This window comes from Perca fluviatilis, chromosome 5 (assembly GCF_010015445.1).
Source record: "Perca fluviatilis chromosome 5, GENO_Pfluv_1.0, whole genome shotgun sequence".
Classification (NCBI taxonomy): domain Eukaryota; kingdom Metazoa; phylum Chordata; class Actinopteri; order Perciformes; family Percidae; genus Perca; species Perca fluviatilis.
Window position 1 is genome coordinate 26,626,102 of NC_053116.1, and position 19,130 is coordinate 26,645,231.

The window sequence follows — 19,130 nt, forward strand, 5'->3', positions numbered from 1 at the left end:
TCATATTTAAGGTACTAAATATTCTTAGTTTGAAGCAATTATATTTATATTTTAGAGTTTGCCAAAAAATGGTGAAGGATCTGGAGTAATGTCTGTGTAGTGCCTCAACCTCTCAAAGCCATTATTTCATCTTCATTCTGTCAATCACTTGTCAATTAAGGGTCAGATATTGGTGGACAGATATCTCATCTCTGGTTGAAACCGCATGTTTAGGCAGGACATGACATAGAGGGAGTACTTAAAGTGACACTGTACCTTTTGAAATAACAAATGACACATTATCACAAATGGAAAGTTGAATTTCTAAACAATAAAACGGACTTTTGCTCATTTCAGTACGCTCACGGGTTTCACAGCTACAGCCAGTGGCAGGGCATTATAGCTTCTGTTGGCTAATGTTACAGAACATTGCATATATATATATATTACTGCATAAAAGACCATACTGAGCAGTTTGCTGAAAACATAACTTTTTTAGTATTTGTGCTAAACAAAATTGAGAACCACTTGTTGAAAAACAGATCATAATGTGACTAGGGGCCAAAAACTCTGCAGGGAACCATTAAGTGTTCCAAATAAAAAAAAATGTCTTGCACATAATCTTAAACTATAAAAAAAACAGTTGTTACTAATAACATTAACAATGGCTCTGTTCAAATCAAATGTCCCTGTAAGTCATGACAGGGAGTCAGCACTGAAGCAGCCAAATGGAATTCAGCCATCATTAATTTTATTATTTAAACCTGTGCTTTTCCTGCTGTGACCAAGTCCAGCCAGCATCTGGCACTAGGCATCTTCAATTGGTGTATACCTATTAAAGCTGGAAATATTCTGGTATTCTTGTGAATATGCAAGTAAAAAAAACAGAATTAGTTTTTGGGTGTACAGATGTCCAACTGTTGTCATCACTAGAGCTACGCTGCTTGACTAAACATGAAGAGTCTTTATCAAAAGTTTCAGCCATGGGCTACAGAAGCAAAATGGGCTACAGAAGCAATATTACTTCGTGAGAAATAATGGATGTGGTTTAGGCAGTATATTTTCCTTTGAATTTTTATATAGGCTACTTGTATGCTATCTTGAAAAAATTGTTATCCAGGATGTGAGCGAATAGGATGATGTAAAAATAAAGAAAATGCACAATGTTTCTTTCACTGCAACCACAATCTACAAGAAAGACTTCCGACACAAGTGTTGTGAAGAAACCATCCCTTTATTGATGTGAAGCAGTCCCAGCCAAGTCAGGGTCAAAAGGGTTAAAAACAGTCAGTGCTCAAACAGACCAAACCGTTTCTCCACACCCTGCTGGATCTAGTGGGGTGGGATTTACAGAGTCGTACTGGGTGCAGACGTACGAAACACCGCGCGCTGAAGAAGTGAGAGGGGTTCCACAGAAAATATAAAAAGACTTCACTTTACTCCAAACCACGTTCACTGCTTTTACTGAAACACTACAGCAGTACCAGAACTTTCTCTGGGAGGTAGGAAGGGCTTAGAGGGTTGAGGTGTGGATGTGTGTGTGAAGGGAAGGGAAGTGTTTACACAAACTAATGGGGTAAAAATCTGGGGGGTCAAAACCACATCGACGACGTTAGAGAAAAACCATGTTATCTTTTTTTTTTTTTTTTTTCCCAAACAAATGCTTTTTGTTTAATGAGAAGGAGAGCATGAGTGGGCTAGAAGGGCTTCCCCTCCTTCTGTGTTGGTTTATTTGTTTGTTGTCTCCATGGTGATCGCCAGTGAACCACGGAGTCCTTTACCATATTGTTGCCGCTGGCTGCCACCGCTGCAGCGTTCTTACTTGGCGTTGGCGGAGCTGCTGAGCACCTTGCGGACTGCCTGAGTGATGGCGTCGCGGTCGATGCCAAAGATACGGAGCAGCTCTTGGGGCTTGCCGCTGCGTGGCACCTGGGAAACCGCCAGGCGGTGGACGGTGAAGCCGGTCTCGTTTATTACTGCCGAGCACACTGCCTCACCTAGACCACCTGAGGAATCACAATATACAGCAGTCAGCTCTACTGATTAAAAGGGCCAGTTAACCCAAATCACACACAGACAAAACTTTCTTTTTTTAGTTCTAGAATCTCTCCTAATATTCAGATCAAAGTCTCTCATTTGTTCTTTAATCTTCCTTCTTTTGATTTCCACCATTGTCAACTGTCATCTTGAATCTCACGAGCTTCACGGGCGATTGAGCTTTGCAGCGATGTGATGTAGACTGACAGGACGAACAACACCCTCCTTTGACTTGCTCACTCCTCCTCTGTCTCACTTTCACCCCCTTAAGTCTCTCCTCCCCCCTCCTCTATCACTCCTTTTTTTTTTTTTACTTCTCACTCCAAACTGTCATTCAAACATTTTTGATTGTTTAAACATGAAAGCTGAGGAATGAGAAAAAGAGAAAGGCATTACATGTTCTTCACTACTACATTTTTTCACAGCCCTTTGTTGATGTGCTAGCTGTTACTGGTGTTTGAGAGAGCGACAGAGAAAGTGCCATCCCAACCTCATTTTATCTGCAAATTCTATCTATGCTTTGAGTTTTTCGTGTGTTGTTATGTTGAATTGTTCCTAAAATGCCTACATGCATATGGCAATTTCTCAGTTTTTTGTGTGCGCAGTTGGAAATCCAACACACATCTGGTGAAAACATAAAAAGTGCAAAAGGTGGTGTGATGGCTCTGGAGAAAGTTTGTTGCAGATTGTTACAACGATGTTGTAACAATCTGCAATCTGTACTATTTCTAAAACATTTCACTGTGAACGTTACAGTAGCATAGAATGTAGTATGTAGTAGTATGCATTATTTATGGGTGGCCAAAGTCATGCATCATTTGGGTTAGCTTTGTGCTAGCTTTTAATGGTGAATGTAATTTCTCATAGAGGGCTTGTTTTAACAGTTTTTCTAAAAAGCTAAAAAAAATAAAAAAAATTACACTGGTTTTCTGATCATATTCTCACATAATCAGGTACCTACTACTGACATTAAAACCATCATTCATCAGACTCTTCCGAAAGACTGATGAAAGACATCCTCTTTACATTATCTGACCAAGGAAAGTGAACAAGTTACCACAGGACCTCAGCTTCTACTTCCTTCATTCAACTTTTTCCAACATTGAACGAAATAAAACAAAAAATCTGTTAAGATGAAACGGTTTCTGTTGAACAGCACCACACTGAACTGAGACAATGTGGAACATACAGTATGTGTGTTATATATTATATAAGTATATGTATGGGTATGGGCGGGATATGAGATTACACGTGTATTTCTACTTCTCTCATATTTTTAAAATGCCAGTTATCTTATTTATATCGTATTTTTACATTATTTATAAATGCATTCTTTTAGCTGCTGATGGGTTCTTATGTCTGTTCTTATGGCGGTCCAGTGCAATGTAATTTCGTTCTACACTGCACTTCCTGAAGTGTTTTTTAGAATGACAATAAAAATAATCTTGAATCTGTTGAGAGGGATACTGCCCTCTGCACGCCATTTACCCATCTGTACACTACATCCCTCTGTTCCCTGGATACCACTTGGTATTCACACTCTACCAAGTGCCAACACACGCATACACCAAATATGTTATACTCTTGGACAGCCTTTCTTTATATGTGCAGCTTCCACACACATGGACATATTACCACTCTTGCAAACATTTTACAGTTTCACTTGCATGTGGTCAACCACTCACGTAAATCCAATTAAAAGTAAGTATGTGTGTGCGTGTGTGTGTGTGTGTGTGTGTGTGTGTGTGACACCAAACAATGGTGTCATCTCCCTTTTTTTGTTTTTGCTCTATCATGGCAAACAGACTGATGTAATCTCAACGGGCAATTAAACTAGCTACATGTAGGACAAAAGAAAAAAAAACACACAAACATAATTCTGGACACTCGTTTTTGTCATGCTGGTACTGTATGTAGGTCAGCGAGAGCCCAAAGGCAGAGCTGAAATTAAGAAACCCTGACAGGCTCTCCCAGCTCCTCCCCCTTCCCCCTCCCCCTTCTCTTCCCCATTATCTCCTATACTGTTTTGATCCATTTCACCTTTTCTATATCTTCAATCTGTCTCTTCATACCCACAACTTTCACCCCAATTATTTGCCACTTACAGCATCCCTATACCTCTGTCCTCTTCCTCCTCATGCTGCTCTTCCCTCTCCTCCCTTTCTCAGACTCCAGCTTCCTTAGGGCTTCTCTATCTTCAGACAGACCTTTGTCCTTTGCTGCTCCAGGCATTTTTATTCATGACCACAAACACGCAAGCAGCTGCATAACAATCCTTATGCCTGCTAGCTGTCGTGCCAATGCTAGGGACCCCATGCAAATGGGACTGTCCTGATTCTAAGTGGACATGATTCAGTAGATTTATGCAATAGAATGGCACTTTAAATTGCTCTATATTATTTGAACCTGTCGGAAAGTATAATGTTTAACATATAAAATGTCAGTGTATGTGACATCATGCAGCATGTGTCCAGAAATTGAAATTCTTGGAAATTGAGATAACTTTGTGACCAATGTGTTTCTGGCATTTTATGAGAATAGTATAACTGTCAATAGGACAATATAAATCAAACCAATATCAAATCATAATTCCAGGACTATACCACAGGAAACAAATGTAATTATCACCAATATGGCCTCCCTGTGGTTTAAAAATCATTTGAAGTTTTAATTTGTAAAGGTTTAATTTGATCTATTGGAGAGTCTGTAGTGGAAAGGGGAGGCTATGTGACACAGGTCAGAGTTGAATCCTGGGTGATGTAGGATGACACATTTTGTTTTGTTTTTGGAACGGCCATTTGCGACTCTTCACCTTCATAGTAGTGGTCCTCCACTGTGATGATGCGTCCTCTGGTGGCCCTGGCGTTGTCGATGATGGTCTTGGAGTCCAGGGGTTTGATGGTGAACGGGTCAATCACGCGGATGTTAATTCTTTCTGAGGGAGGAGAGAGGAATGTGGAGGGTGGAACCTCAGTCCAACTGATGTAAAGACTGTATACTTTCATGCTGACATGGGCTGGTTTCTTTTTGTTTAGTCTTTTTTTTTATACCTTTCTTCAGCTGTTCAGCAGCAGCCAGAGCCTCGTGGAGGGTCACTCCTGCTCCAATCACAGTCACATGGTCGTCATTGGTTTTAAACACAACCTGAGTGGGAAGGGAAGAGATATTTGTATGTGGACTCCATATGGAAACGTGCACACAGTCTAGTCAGAAGACTTTATATAGGTATAGCATTGTGGATAATTAGCGAGACAAGGACACTATTACAAACTCACCAAAACTATACAAAACACAGCAAGACAAGACACCGACACACATTCGAACAACTGACAGTAGAAATGACGTAATGTCGCAGCAGAGCATGCACCGAGAATTTGTCATTTGTGATAATGAGTCCAAAGAAGAGCATGAAATAGTTTGAAGAATATATAAAAACACTGCTACAAACCTTAGCCTGACCAACATGGAAGTCCTCATTGCAGTTGTAAATTATGTTGTTCTCTGGGCGGCTCGTTCGGATGAAACACAAACCCTGAAACAAACAAGAAACAAACAAACAATCTACATGGCTCCATACTTTTTAAAACACAAAAAAACTGTGTAAGATTGAATCCCACACATCTTAATATGATGGATCTTTTACACTGCTCTAAACCTTTAGATTTATTTCTTTTAAGGATGTCAATTTTCAACTCTTTTTCATTTCTTATTGCAAGTGACTATGGGTACCTTTGTGTTGGCGGCGAGCTCCACAGCTTTCTCAGTGGAGACACCGTCGCTAGGGTAGAAGACGGTTGCCGTGGGAATGGCTCTAAACATGGCCAGATCCTCCAGACCCATCTGAGAGGGCCCATCCTCGCCTAAATGTACACACATATCCGGACAAAAACAGACAAAAGTCAGGTACAGTAAGACTCACATGTTTATTAATGTAGACTGGAAGATAAATTCTGGTAGACTGGCATGCATACAGTCTGGAAAGGTGCGCATGCAATGTACCTGAAGAGGTGGAGGAGAAGGAGAAAGAGGAGAAGGAGGAGGAAGAGGTGAAAGAGGATCAGGCCGCTCTGTCATCACCTCCATGACACAGAGACAGTGAGAGGGAGGAGGTGAGGAGGAAGAGTGCTGATACCAGGAGAGGAAGATGGACAACAGAACAACAGAGGAGGTGAGAAGTTGGGGGGGGGTGGAAGAGGTTTAGGATCAGGAAAATTAAAACAGACATAGTGAGGAGCAGTTCAACCCACTTTTTTTTGCATTGAAAACTAAGCTATAGAATTATAATTTTTGGCATGATTTTATATATCATCTTTTAATGTTAAACATACATACATACATACATACATACATACAGCTTAGTGACTACCTTTCCTTTAGGCCAATACGCCTGTCATCAGTGGGGATTTATATTTGCTATTATTTGTTGGATTCATTTTAAGACATTTCAATTTTTGAAAAAAACTTAAAAAAAAATTAACAATAATTTGGAGGCCCCCCTGCAGTGACTCTGAGGACCCCCTAGGGGTCTCAGACCCGCTGTTGAAGATCTCTGCTTCAGTGGGCTGAATCACTCCAAAAGCAGAATTGTGTCAAACTGGATTGAAGAAAAGGGAGTAGTGAGAGGAAAGGCGGGTCACAGTGAATGTCATAAAGATCAAACAAGATCACTCGATAATGATAAATCCTTAAAAGCACAGCTTGCGACAAATGTTATACGCTAACAAAATGTTCACTACCCTAAGATGTAATCATAATATCATGTTTGTCTTCCTTCTCTCATCTGAATGCCATTATACAATCCTCCTAATCCTACAAAGCCACAATGATACAATGTTGAGTGGGAAAAAAGTCAGTAAAAGGACTTTAAAATGAACCGCTGAAAGGTCACAGGTCACTGACCAATAGAGACACCACAGTGGGAGCCGCAGAGGTTGATGTTGCTCTCAGAGATGCTGGCCATGCGGAGCTGGTCAAAGGCCCGGCTGAAGAACGTGGCAAAGGTGCTGGCAAACACCACGTTACGGTCGCGCACGGCACAACCTATGGCCACGCTCACCTGCAAGAGAGGACAGAGAGATAGAATGGAGGGAAAAGGAGATACAAAATTGGGATGGTTTGAAACAACATTTTGTAAGCCCAAGAGGATAAATCCTGTTTACTTTGGTGATCCTCTAACACTTCCTGTAACGCCACCATTAAATTGTATTTATTTTTAACTTGGAAAAGTGAAAAAGTCTTGTCACAACTTCAGCAACACTTGTAGTATAAAAAACAACTTTATTATGAGTGTTTTGACTTGTGGCCAATTGTTCTCACAAGTGTTGCAAATCGCATCACCATCACCCTCAGCTGTGTTTAGTGGTAATTAGCAAATGTTTGTATGCTAACACGCTAACTAATGAAGAATATGGTAAACATTAAACATGCTTAGCATCGGCCTGTCAGCATGCTGATGTTGCCATTTAGGTCAAAGTAGAGTCTTAGGAGAGCCTTGTGAGTGGTTACAGAGCACAGCATGTCATACCCACCCAAAAATTCTGTCTTACAGAGATGCTAGTAGTCTAATAAAACTGATTAGTATAAGCCATCAAAAACTATTTTACATTCAGTACATGCAGAAATTATTTACTAATTTATGAGGTTAAAACCAACCAACTCTTGAAATGTCAAGAAGAATCATGACAAATAGAAATATGAACATTGTAATTGAGAATGCAAAAATTCATCACTCAAACGATCCCATTGCAGCATGAAAAGAACATTTGCAGACCACACTTTCATCTGTAACTGTAAGTAATGTAGCAGTACACAGTTAGCCTTACTGTTATTAAAAGGCTCTGAAAAACTCAAAGAGCACAATGACACTTATGTTTCATGGTTAATCATGACGATGCACATTTTTAACTAATCCCGACAGACAATGACACACTGTGATTGGCCTGTTGTTGCTGTGTGGAACGACCCTTCAAGTATTCATAATGATGCTGATGTTAATAAAACTAGAATATGTAGGTGGTTATATTAATGCTACTCAAGGGATGACGTGAGAGCAACACCACCTCAAATAAATTGTGACATAGCGGAAGGTAAACACATATTAGAAAAAGTGATATTTATTTTAATACTTACGACATAAAATGAACCTGATATGACATACAGTATATTGCCGTAATGTCAGAACCAAATGTCCTTATTTTATTAATTATATGGAAGTTTTAACAGCCTGTATGATCCAAAATGTCTCCAGCCATCTAACTGAAGAGGTCTCTTTCTCACCATGTTCTGCTCTGCGATGTAGCACTCCACGTAGCGGTTAGGGTGTTCGTTCTTAAAGAGCTCAGAGAAGGTGGAGTTTTTGGTGTCCCCATCTAGAGCCACCACTTGGTCGTTGTAACGGCCCAGCTTGGCCAGAGCCATGCCGTACGCCTTCCTCGTAGCAATCTGGTTACACAGGGACAAACAGACAACCAATTGGTATTAGATACTCCAGCTTGGCGGAAGCTTTGTTGTATTCCATCTGAAAAGTTGTGCCATTAAATCACATTTATTCGTTAAGGCCAATTTAACACAATATAATTCCCATATGATGGGTTTTTAAGGTTATTCAAGACATCTGAGCTTGTCTGCCACCACTGATAATACCTTGTCTCCAGTTTTGTAGCTGGGTGCACTTGGCATGCGGATGTTGCGGAGGCTGACAGGTGATGCATCCTCAGTGGGCGGAGCAGGGTACAGGCGCTTGTTGCAGCTGATGATGCGGCTCTGCATCTCCTTGATCACGCTGTCGGCCATGTCTTTGGGCAGGGGTTTCCCGTGCCAGCCCATCTTATCCTCAGCCGCTGAAAGACACACAAACGCAACTGAGGACTAGAACAAACGAGTACATCTGTTACTGTGCAGTATAAGACATGACAATAACAACATATTACAGCTTGGAGGTAACAAAAACAACCTTTTTATTAATAAAATAAGAATGGTGACAAACTGGAAAATGTACTGCTGCAAAGTGGCAGATATAGTAGAGCTTAACTGATAAAGCATAATCCCGTGAGGATTAAGAAGCTCATAATTGGACCTTCAGAGATGACCTGTATTGGCTTTTGGTATTAAGGAAGTTAAGATTATTTTTTGGGGTATTTTTAGGCCTTTATTTTCACAGGACAGATGAAGACATGAAAGGGGAAAGAGAGGGGGAATGACATGCAGCAATGGGCCGCAGGTCGGAGTCAAACCTGCGGCAGCTGCGTCAAGGAGTAAACCTCCATATATGTGCGCCTGCTCTACCAACCGAGCAAACCCGGCCACGTTTAGATAAATATTTTATGCACCTGAAAATATAAAATACATATACTCTATAAACTAAATTCCTCCTGATATCCTTTATACGTATCACCTTCACATTTATGCATGTGCATAAAATAAACCATGGCCAGCTGTCACACTCATAACAATCGTTCACTTCAGTGGGTTCCAACAGGCTACTTCGAAGATCAAAATGTTAGAAATGGTGAGTGTTGTTATAGACCTGTGGCCTCTTCATTCTGACAAAATCGTATGTATACAAAGACGTACTCCTCTCTTAGACACACACATGTTGCTGTTATAACAACTGTCTTTTTTACCTTTCTCTCTCTCCATACACACATGGTCACACACACTGCCCCTTACCGTTATCACAACACAAGCACAATGGGCTGTTGCTGCGAGTGTATCCTACACATTTTTGGGATTACTGAGGAATTACTGAGCTGCAGCAGCTAAAACACTGAAGCGCTGCCTGGATTACAGCGAGTTAGGGCCACTCTGCACTGGCGGCGGGTATCCAGGCAGCTAAAAAAAACTTCTGACAGAAATATTATTCCCAGTGAGTTGCCACCGTTTTACCTAGTCATCATTTAGAAACAGGTTTTTGGAACAGGTTAGTGATAAACGCCAAATGTCATGATTACGAAATACGGTGTGTGTTATGATTATTCTGATTTGTTCTGCTTGAAATATGTTAGGTCATTGAGAGATTGATGTCCATATTTGAAAGAGAGACATCTAGGCACAAAAAAAGTAGGTAACTGCTCCACACACTATTTAGGAATTATTATTATTATTATTATTATTATTATTATAATTAAGTCGTTTTTTTATCAAAAAAGGACAAACGTGAGAACTTTACTTAAACTCTACACATTACAGGATAAAACCACACTGATATTTGAATTCACATACAGTGGATCACTGCGTGTGTTCCTGATTATTGTACCTGGGATGCCCTTGCCCTTGATAGTCTTAGCGATGATGGCGAGTGGCTGGTGGCGGGGCTGACTCAGCACCTTACACAGCTCCTCCACACTGTGGCCATCCACAATGATGGCATGCCAGCTGAGAAAACAGAGGAGATCAAACTTTAAATGCAGTCCTACAGGTGCGTTTTTTTATGAATGAATATAACTGTACCGTTTTTTTTTATGGAATAATCCTACTGGAATTCCTGCAGGCCCCTAAAATCAGTACCACCTTTCAGCATGCTAGCATTTTAGCTCATATCAGTGCTCTGCAAGTGTTGGATAGAGAGATGACATGCAGCAGGCCAATTTTGACACCAACCCATGTATTGATTATCAAAGTCAAAAATTGTCCAATCATTTTGGCACACATTTAAGAGATTCAGATGCACAAATACCCACCCTCCTGTGCACACCCTCACCCTCTGACTCCCCCTGCTCACCCAAAGGCCTCACAGCGTCGCTGGTACTTCTCTACATGGTGCTGGAGTGGAGCCGGGTCGCTCTGACCCAGGCGGTTGATGTCCAAAATGGCCACCAAGTTGTCTAGTTGGTAGTATGAGGCGAAGGCCATGGCCTCCCACACCGAGCCCTCGGACAGCTCTCCATCACCCAGCAGGCAGAACACCTGATAGCTACAAACAAAGAGATTTTGACAAAATGCGGCGCTTATTAAGACAGACTAAGAGAGAAGAAAGAGATTCATTTTCCATATCAGCTCCATTATCCCTCTTGGCACATTCTCCCATCTACTGATTAATCCTATAGGGCTCAATGTGACAGCTGATCCTCACACCTAAACACACACAAAGATCAAACAGTCACACAAACACACACTCTCCCCTCGCCCCCCCCCCGCTGAGCTCTGATCATCCTCACTAGTTGCTCCTGTGGCGTAATGACTCCTGACAGCTTTCCAGTCAAACAGACACATTCTCATTAAAGCTGGAAGAAAGGCTGAGACACGCCGCATTACTCCACGCATTCCAACCCCAAGAAAACACACGGCACAGAAAGAAAGGAGAAGAAGGGAGGAATGCCACAGAGGTGGAGATGGAGAGAGGGAGAGAAAAGAAGTAGAGATTTGTGGCTGGAGGTGGAAACATTAATAACCAGATAGACAGATCTCTAAAGGTCGGTTTCTGAAATGTGTCCGCTGAAACTATCTGTGTTGAAATATACAGATGCTTTGAACTAAATCTGAAAAAAAGTGCCAGTGTCCATTATTCCAGGGCTCTTAATATAGTTTATATATATATATATATATACAGTACTGTGCAAAACTTTTAGGCAGGTATGAATAAAAATGCTGTAAACTAAGAAGGCTTTCAAAAATGGAAGTGTTAATAGTTTATTTTCATCAATTAACAAAATGCAGTGAATGAACAGAAGAGAAATCTAAATCAAATACAATATTTGGTGTGACCACCCCTTTGTTGAAATAAAATGATGCATAAGTCATCTTTTAGATTATTTTTGAAATTTTTAAAATCTTTAATTAATTAAAATTCAGGATCATTGTGAATGCAGCTAACACTGTATTGGTCTAAAGGAACAGGATCAAAAAGGTAAGGTTCCTCTCTATTTAAGTTTGGATTCAAGGAATCTTTAGCTACTTCAGTTCACTTTACCTTTTCTGGGGATAAAAGCATATCACAAGAGACTGTGAAAAATGACAAAGTTCAGGTCACCTTCAGGTTTGTATAGAAACTAAAATGTCAATCTTTGTCACATTTTTATTAAAATATAGAATGCTTGCCCTTAAGGTATTTGTTGCATTCCTTTTTTCCCCAAAATATATGCACATGTATGATAAAGATCTAATGTTTAATCCACTGTGTAAGTAAACGTATGAAGTTGGCTTAGTCTTCATCGTTTTCACTTCTGAGGTTTTCAAATTTGTAAGTATCAGTGGTAAAAGTTGCAGGTTCTGTCAAAGGTGAAACCAATATGGTACAAGATCAAGAAGTTTGAAGGGCATCCTGCACAACTACAGCAGGTTGAGCCAGTGTGTGAGTGTGAGTGTGTGTGTGTGCTTGTCTTTTATCTTGTCTTTGCAAGGTGAGAATAACAAATCAAGACAAGGTGATACCTCTCCCAAAGCCATCCAACTGGCAGGCACGCACACACGCACGCACGCACGCAAACGACCAACGTAGAAGAAACTTCCAGCCAATACACTCGGTGATGAATTGCATTATCTCCTGGGTTTGGAGCAAAGCATGAACGAGCATCAGGAGGAACACTGCATTAGTTTGATCCAATAATCTCATAGTTAAACATTTACAACTACAAAGTATTGAACCGGAGTCACATCAAGCGTGAAGCCACGAAAAGTGTCAGTTATTTAGTTTCTGCTGATAAGTGAATTTGACGGGTTCATTCATGTATCGTATTCTAATAAACCACACCCTAAGAGAAGCTGAGGGTTGTTTGCTTGTTGATTCATTTCCTTCTACAGTGTGACCAGAAATAATATAAAAGGTGACATATTCCTGCTGCTCCACTCAGCAGTGTAGGTTGTGTGTATGCCTCTAGGATGGTTGATATAGTTGCCATTCAGCAGTTTTTGTTTCAGATTATGTTAGGAGACCAGTAATGCAGCCTTCTAAAGTGAGTGCTGAGCCATGTTGCAGTGAGTTAGCTTGACAAGCTGGGCAACGTATACGCCCTTTTGCATGCATGCACAACCACACACAGCGTCCACAATCACATGTACGATGTATAAATATAATCTACCTTGAATACATAGATGTCACAGAAGCACAATTGTGGATTTTGCCATTTTTTGGTGAGAGGATGGGTGAGGCCAAGAGATGAGGGAGGAGCTGTGCTCTTGCATGTGTGATTATTAGAGCAGAAACAATCGAGTGCACACAGAATGCAGAGCGAGAGATATCAAGGCCAGCCAACTCAGAGTGCAAGTACGGCATTCCCTAAACGCCTGTTTTACTGTGTCTGTTATGTGTAAAAACAAAAACAGTCCAGTCTGTCCGCAATTAAATTTATCAAACTATGTTCCTGGAGTTCCGCTTGGACGCCTTTGTATTATATCCATTTTCTATGAAAATGTGAATGGCATTTGTTCCCATCTCTCTCTCTATTGTTGGACTGTTCACCATGTGGCACGTTCTAGATCACATCAGAACAAAAGAGACACGCGAGGACTGATGTGCAACCTTGCTACGTTCAGCTGAATAGTAGATGACCACTGTGCATTTCAGGCCTGTTAATCTATTGTGACACAAGTATGTTCAAAACCATCAACAGTGAATATAAAAGATTAAAAAAAAAAAAATTATATTTAGAAAATAAAAATCTATGATTTCTTTTACCACTTGATTTCTTCCTGGAGTCGTTTCTGATCTCAGATTACTGAACAGATACCCTCATTCAATCCTGATCTGAAGGTAAAACTGATCAGAGGTCAGATCTCCTGGCTCCCTGACTGGCTGCCTAAATGTCAACCCAGACCAGGCCTGTCAGGTGGGGTTTGATCCAAAGTTGAAAGGCTGAAATGTAACATGTCAGCACGGCTCACTGTGGCGTACATTATGTCATGCATAATTTCATACCGTCTACCTTAATTTGTGCAGATGCAAGCAGGGCTGCTGTGCTCCTTCATGTATGTCTTCCGCATGTTGGGAGAGTCTCTGCGTAAAAATGTGTGTGTGTTTTTGTATGTATTTTACCTGGCCTTGTCAAAGTATTTTCCAGTGTAGGCCATTCCACAGGCAGCTCCCAGCCCCTGACCCAGAGAACCAGTGGCCACATCCACAAACTGCTGCTTCTGTTAAAAAACAGACACAGACATAGACACACACAGACACACACCTTATACTCTACAGACTGCAGGAGAGCTCAAGTTTGCAAAAACAGGAATTACAGTGGATGGATTTTTTTATTATTACTTAACATGCGAGAAAGTTATGTAGCTACACTCTAGCAGTGTGTCAGTATCTGGGTTTATGTGAACAGTGACTTATTAATGTCTGCAGCAGAGGAGAAAGGAGCCGTGGACGGACCATCTCTGTCACACAAGAACATCTTTGTCACCATGTCCCTGCCTGCGTACAGTTTGTCTGTTATGTGCGTTCATGTCTCTATATGAACCGAATGTGCAGCAAGTATACATGTTATGTTATAAAGTATTCATTCACAAACTTTTTGGCTTCAAGAGGTTAAACTATCCAGTATGTTAGAGGGAAAAAGGCAAAGATTACAGAAAGGCTAGACAACCGAAACCAGATTTTTGTGTGTGTTGCAGAAAGATATTTATTATTCTTTTTCACTATTGGATGGTCTTAATCCCCAGGTTGGGAACCACTGTTCAAAAGCTTTTTGCCTCTATTTTTACGTGTGAGAAATATTCAAACCATTTCTTGCAGGGAAAATTAGACTATGCTAAATTGCTAAGCGAAATCTAGTGAAATGCTACCGCATATATGAACGTTTTAGTATGACTACATCCAGTGACGTACTGTATTTCCTTGGTCATGTCATATCTATATTTTAAGATTCTTAGATGCAGTCAAAAGGTTTGCCAAAAGCCCAAATAAGTTCCAGCAAGCAGAGTATGACAGATGACTACATGCAGGAGAAGGCCGGAAGCAAAGTTAAACTTAACTTGCAATATGATCTTTGAGTTGGTAAAATATATCAGGAAACAGCTTAGGGAACTGTTTTGAAGTCAAATCAGAAAGATTCTGATGTGTTAATGGGTGGAGGGCCGGCTATGAGTGTAATTGGCTTTCACAACATCCATTTACCATCTAAATACCAGTAAAATATCCCGAATTAACACACAGGATGGTTGTGTAAGGGTTTTAATGTATTCCTAATGCATATACTGAATGTGTAAGTTGGAATAAATGACTTTCAGCCCCAGAACTTCCTGCAGGTCTGAACATCACCTCACCGGCACAGGGTGTCCCTCCAGGATAGAGTCGACCTTGCGGAGGTTGAGGAGCTCATTCTCCTTCAGGTAACCCGTCTCCGCCCACACGGCGTACAGCACGGGGGCCGCATGGCCCTGAGGAGGCAGAGGTGAAAGGTTAAGAGTGTAAAATCCCATACTGTATACCTGATTTGCCTGTGCTGGAGATAGAACTGTTATCTTATAAATGTATGGGAGCTATCCTGTTTTTACATCTCTAATTTACATTTTTCCTCCGCACCATGAGTTTCCTGCTAAATGAATTGTGAGAGAACAAAGAATAAAATTTCATTCTAAAGTGTGTGTGCGTCAAATTAGACATGACAATTAGCAAAGTCTGGAATTTGCAACTGTTATCTTATAAATGTATGGGAGCTATCCTGTTTTTACATCTCTAATTTACATTTTTCCTCCGCACCATGAGTTTCCTGCTAAATGAATTGTGAGAGAACAAAGAATAAAATTTCATTCTAAAGTGTGTGTGCGTCAAATTAGACATGACAATTAGCAAAGTCTGGAATTTGCCACTGGCACCTTACAGATATCAAACAATATAATAACTAAATATGCATTTAAACGTCTAAACATGCACAAGTTTTTTCCAATATGTGTCACTTCATAATTAGTAAATCAGTTGTTTTAGATGTTCCTATGTGTGTTGTCTCTGTGCATGCATCAGAGGAACACCTGCCACCCATACATTTATGTGGGTGTGTGTGTGTGTTACCTTGGACAGGATGAAGCGGTCGTTGTTGGGGTTACGGGGGTCTTCAGGTCGGTACTTCATGGTATGAAAGAACAGCACAGACATGATCTCTGCCACGCTGCAACATGATGTGGGATGACTGCAACAAAATGATGGCGAGAGAAGAAATAAACAACAATCAAATTAAAAACTTAATGTGCCTCTTGAATCCTCAGTTTAAATCTATAAGCATGATCAGAGCATACTGTCCACACACAGATACAGAAAAGGGAGGAAAAAAAGGCAAAGAAAAAGTGGCAATCAGAAGTGGAGTTTGACTCTTTGTCAACTTGGATGCCTGGGTTAATTCATGCCAGACCAACTGTAGTCAGAGAGTTATGTAAGACAGACAGTACACTATTGAGACTGACTTTATCAGGGTCAGTAAGTACATAATACAGTATCCCTCACCCTCAAACACACACAATAAGTGTAAATGCCCCCCAACACACACACACACACACACACACACACACACACACACACACACACACACACACACACACACACACACACACACACACACACACACACACACACACACACACTCTCCCTCATACATGCACACACATATAGCACAAAGGCATAATTCAATGTGTAGTCCCAAACTGTTAAAGTCAAGACAATTTAACACAAAATAGGTTAGGATGACATTTTATGTCTTAAATGTTTTTAATCTCTTTATTTTCAAACCACATGCCAATAATACCTCACTCAGGCCTCCTCCATAATGGCATTTTCCTTACTCTCCTGAAATGGAAAATGTGATCAAATAATCATAAATGAGCAAAAGCAGAAACCAGGTGGAGATGATGAATAAGCATGACCCTATAGGATGAAGGATGCTCTTTGTGAGGTGAGTGAGCGATGCTATATCTATGGTTGCAATGCGAACACTTACGGTGATAAAAGAATGGGATTATTAAACAAGGCTAGTCTACAGTTTATTTTGTGCACGTTTCAGTTATCAAACTGAAAACAAAAACAGTTTTTTTCCTTCACATATGTCGACTGATTTTTGAATCAGCTACTTAAGGCTCATTCATACAGCCCTTTACTGGCAGCATATCTCAAATAACTTAAAAAAAAGCAGCTTCCTTATAGATCTCAGGCACCAATAATCAATCACTGGAAAAAGGAGAAGAAAAAAAATCTGAATAAATCGCCATATGCCAAGGTAAGCAAAACAAAGGCGATATACAACACACTGTAGAGTCATAGTTTGTCTGGGATAGTCAGCTTTGGGTGTTGAAAAAGGCACGCTGAAATTAGTTTCACGTATCCTACAATAATTTTTTATTTTAATCTGTTATTTTCTATCACTCTAGCTTTGCCGCTTGGTTGTCAATTCCGTTTTTATTTTGAAATTTCTCAGCGGGCGTATTTTCCTATTTAATTATAGCTACTTAACATTTCTGTGACAAGCTGCACCTGCGCACGCACGGACGCAGACGCTGCGGAAGAAGCGCGTCCGTGCGTTCCCGTCCCATTCTGCTTCCACTACATACCAAGTCGACCGAGCTGGCTGCACGGGATGATGCACCGATCTAGTCTCTGCTCCTCCTCTGTTGCATAACCGATCACAGAGTAGGCTATGCAAAGGGTTATGGGAGAGCGCGCAACACCGGTGCACATGCTGCAATTTAAATGCCGAATCTCCAAATCCGACACGATTTAATAAATATTGTATGATTTGTGCAAAACAAACACGCATGTTAATTTAATAAGTCCCATTGTTTTGAGAAACTTAACACGTTCGCAAACTGAAATACAGATGGGAAAATGACAAACAAAAAGACATTTACACCTCACACCTTTCTTGAGAAGTGCCTAAATTACGCACAACTCATGTTGGCACAGACCTGTTTTACGCTCAGCGAAAATAAATAGGACAATCTAGTAAAGTCCGTCCGTTTTGGCACACCACACGGGACGCAAATATTGTGATATTCTGCATCTGTAGCTTTATGCTGCTGGTCCTCCTGCACGCATCTGCTGGGGACAGTCAGTCCATCTGGGAAACAGGCTCCGTGTTGTGTTTAAAAACGCGTCCTACTTTATAATTTGACCTTTAAACAGACAGGCACATTAAACAGACAGGTGCATGAATCATACAGCAACTGGCCCAGGGCAGTAACCTTGTTTTGTTGTGTCATATTTCCAGGCTATACATCTCCAGCTCTGTTTAATCTCTCTTACCCGCTGCCCGCTGCAGTTGTCGCCTTAATGGAGTTGATCCGGAGCCGGGTGGCGATGTTCCTGAGCGCCTGCACCGTCTGCTGGTCCGGTTTATGGTAGTCCTCCATCTGGCCAAAGAAGATCACACGCACACACAAGCCGGTTAAATAAAGTTAAGAGTTAAAAGTCCGCGGTCTGCTGTCCTGAGAATAAAGGCGATGAGTGTGCAGTGGACAACGGCAGGGGTTAAAAAGAGGCAGTGGTGTTGAATTTGAGAGACTGACAGGAGGGAGGGGGCGTGTTTATAAGCCTATGAATATGGCTAATCTAAGGAGCCTACAGTTACTCCAAACTGTCACGCATGAGCACAGCCAATAGGAGGAGGGCTTTGGACTGCGACCAAGGCCACACGCACACTCGCACGCTCCGGCACACACTGGTCAGGGACGCTCAGGTTCAACCTCAACAGCGCCATATTTTTTCTAATGACATTTTCTGGGGGAAGTTAAGACACGGACAGAAAATTCAGGAGTGAAAACAATAATAATGCAAATAAAACAAATTCGTACAGTGTTCTGGCCATCTCAAGATTAATTAATTTCAAACAGCCGGAATTGTAAAATATTATAAAAGCAAAATAATGTTTAGAGGTTTATATAGGAACTACAGGAACATAAATCCACACACACTAATGGACTTTTCTTGTAGTTGTCATGTGATGTGAAACTAAATAGTCATACATCTGCACCAGTATCACCAAGAAACCTCCTCTTTCAATGCATATGGTATTTGAACAAAGAGCAGAATTATACGGTATGCTTGGCTTGGGTATTAAAAAGGATAATCGATTTTTTTTAAAATTGGATCTAAGAATGTTTTTCAGGAGAAAAACTGATCAGAAGAGGGTCTATGGTCTAATTTAAATGTATTCCGGTGTGATTTACATGAAAAAGTTTGAAGACCGAATATTAAACACATA

At 40.8% G+C, this 19,130-nt stretch overlaps 1 protein-coding gene across 1 annotated transcript; it reads right to left on the reverse strand.

The window, feature by feature from the left end:
* Positions 1-1,194: 1,194 nt before the first annotated feature.
* Positions 1,195-18,479, reverse strand: LOC120559562 (transketolase-like). The gene is made up of 14 exons (XM_039801384.1): positions 18,173-18,479; positions 15,956-16,073; positions 15,211-15,324; positions 13,985-14,082; positions 10,736-10,927; positions 10,271-10,389; positions 8,659-8,855; positions 8,293-8,457; positions 6,916-7,072; positions 5,746-5,876; positions 5,465-5,548; positions 5,067-5,160; positions 4,829-4,951; positions 1,195-1,985 (listed from the first exon to the last, which is right to left on the reverse strand). Exons 1-14 carry the CDS (start codon positions 18,277-18,279, stop codon positions 1,798-1,800), a joined length of 1,887 nt encoding a protein of 628 aa, XP_039657318.1. The 5' UTR covers positions 18,280-18,479; the 3' UTR covers positions 1,195-1,797.
* Between the last annotated feature and the right edge of the window lie 651 nt (positions 18,480-19,130).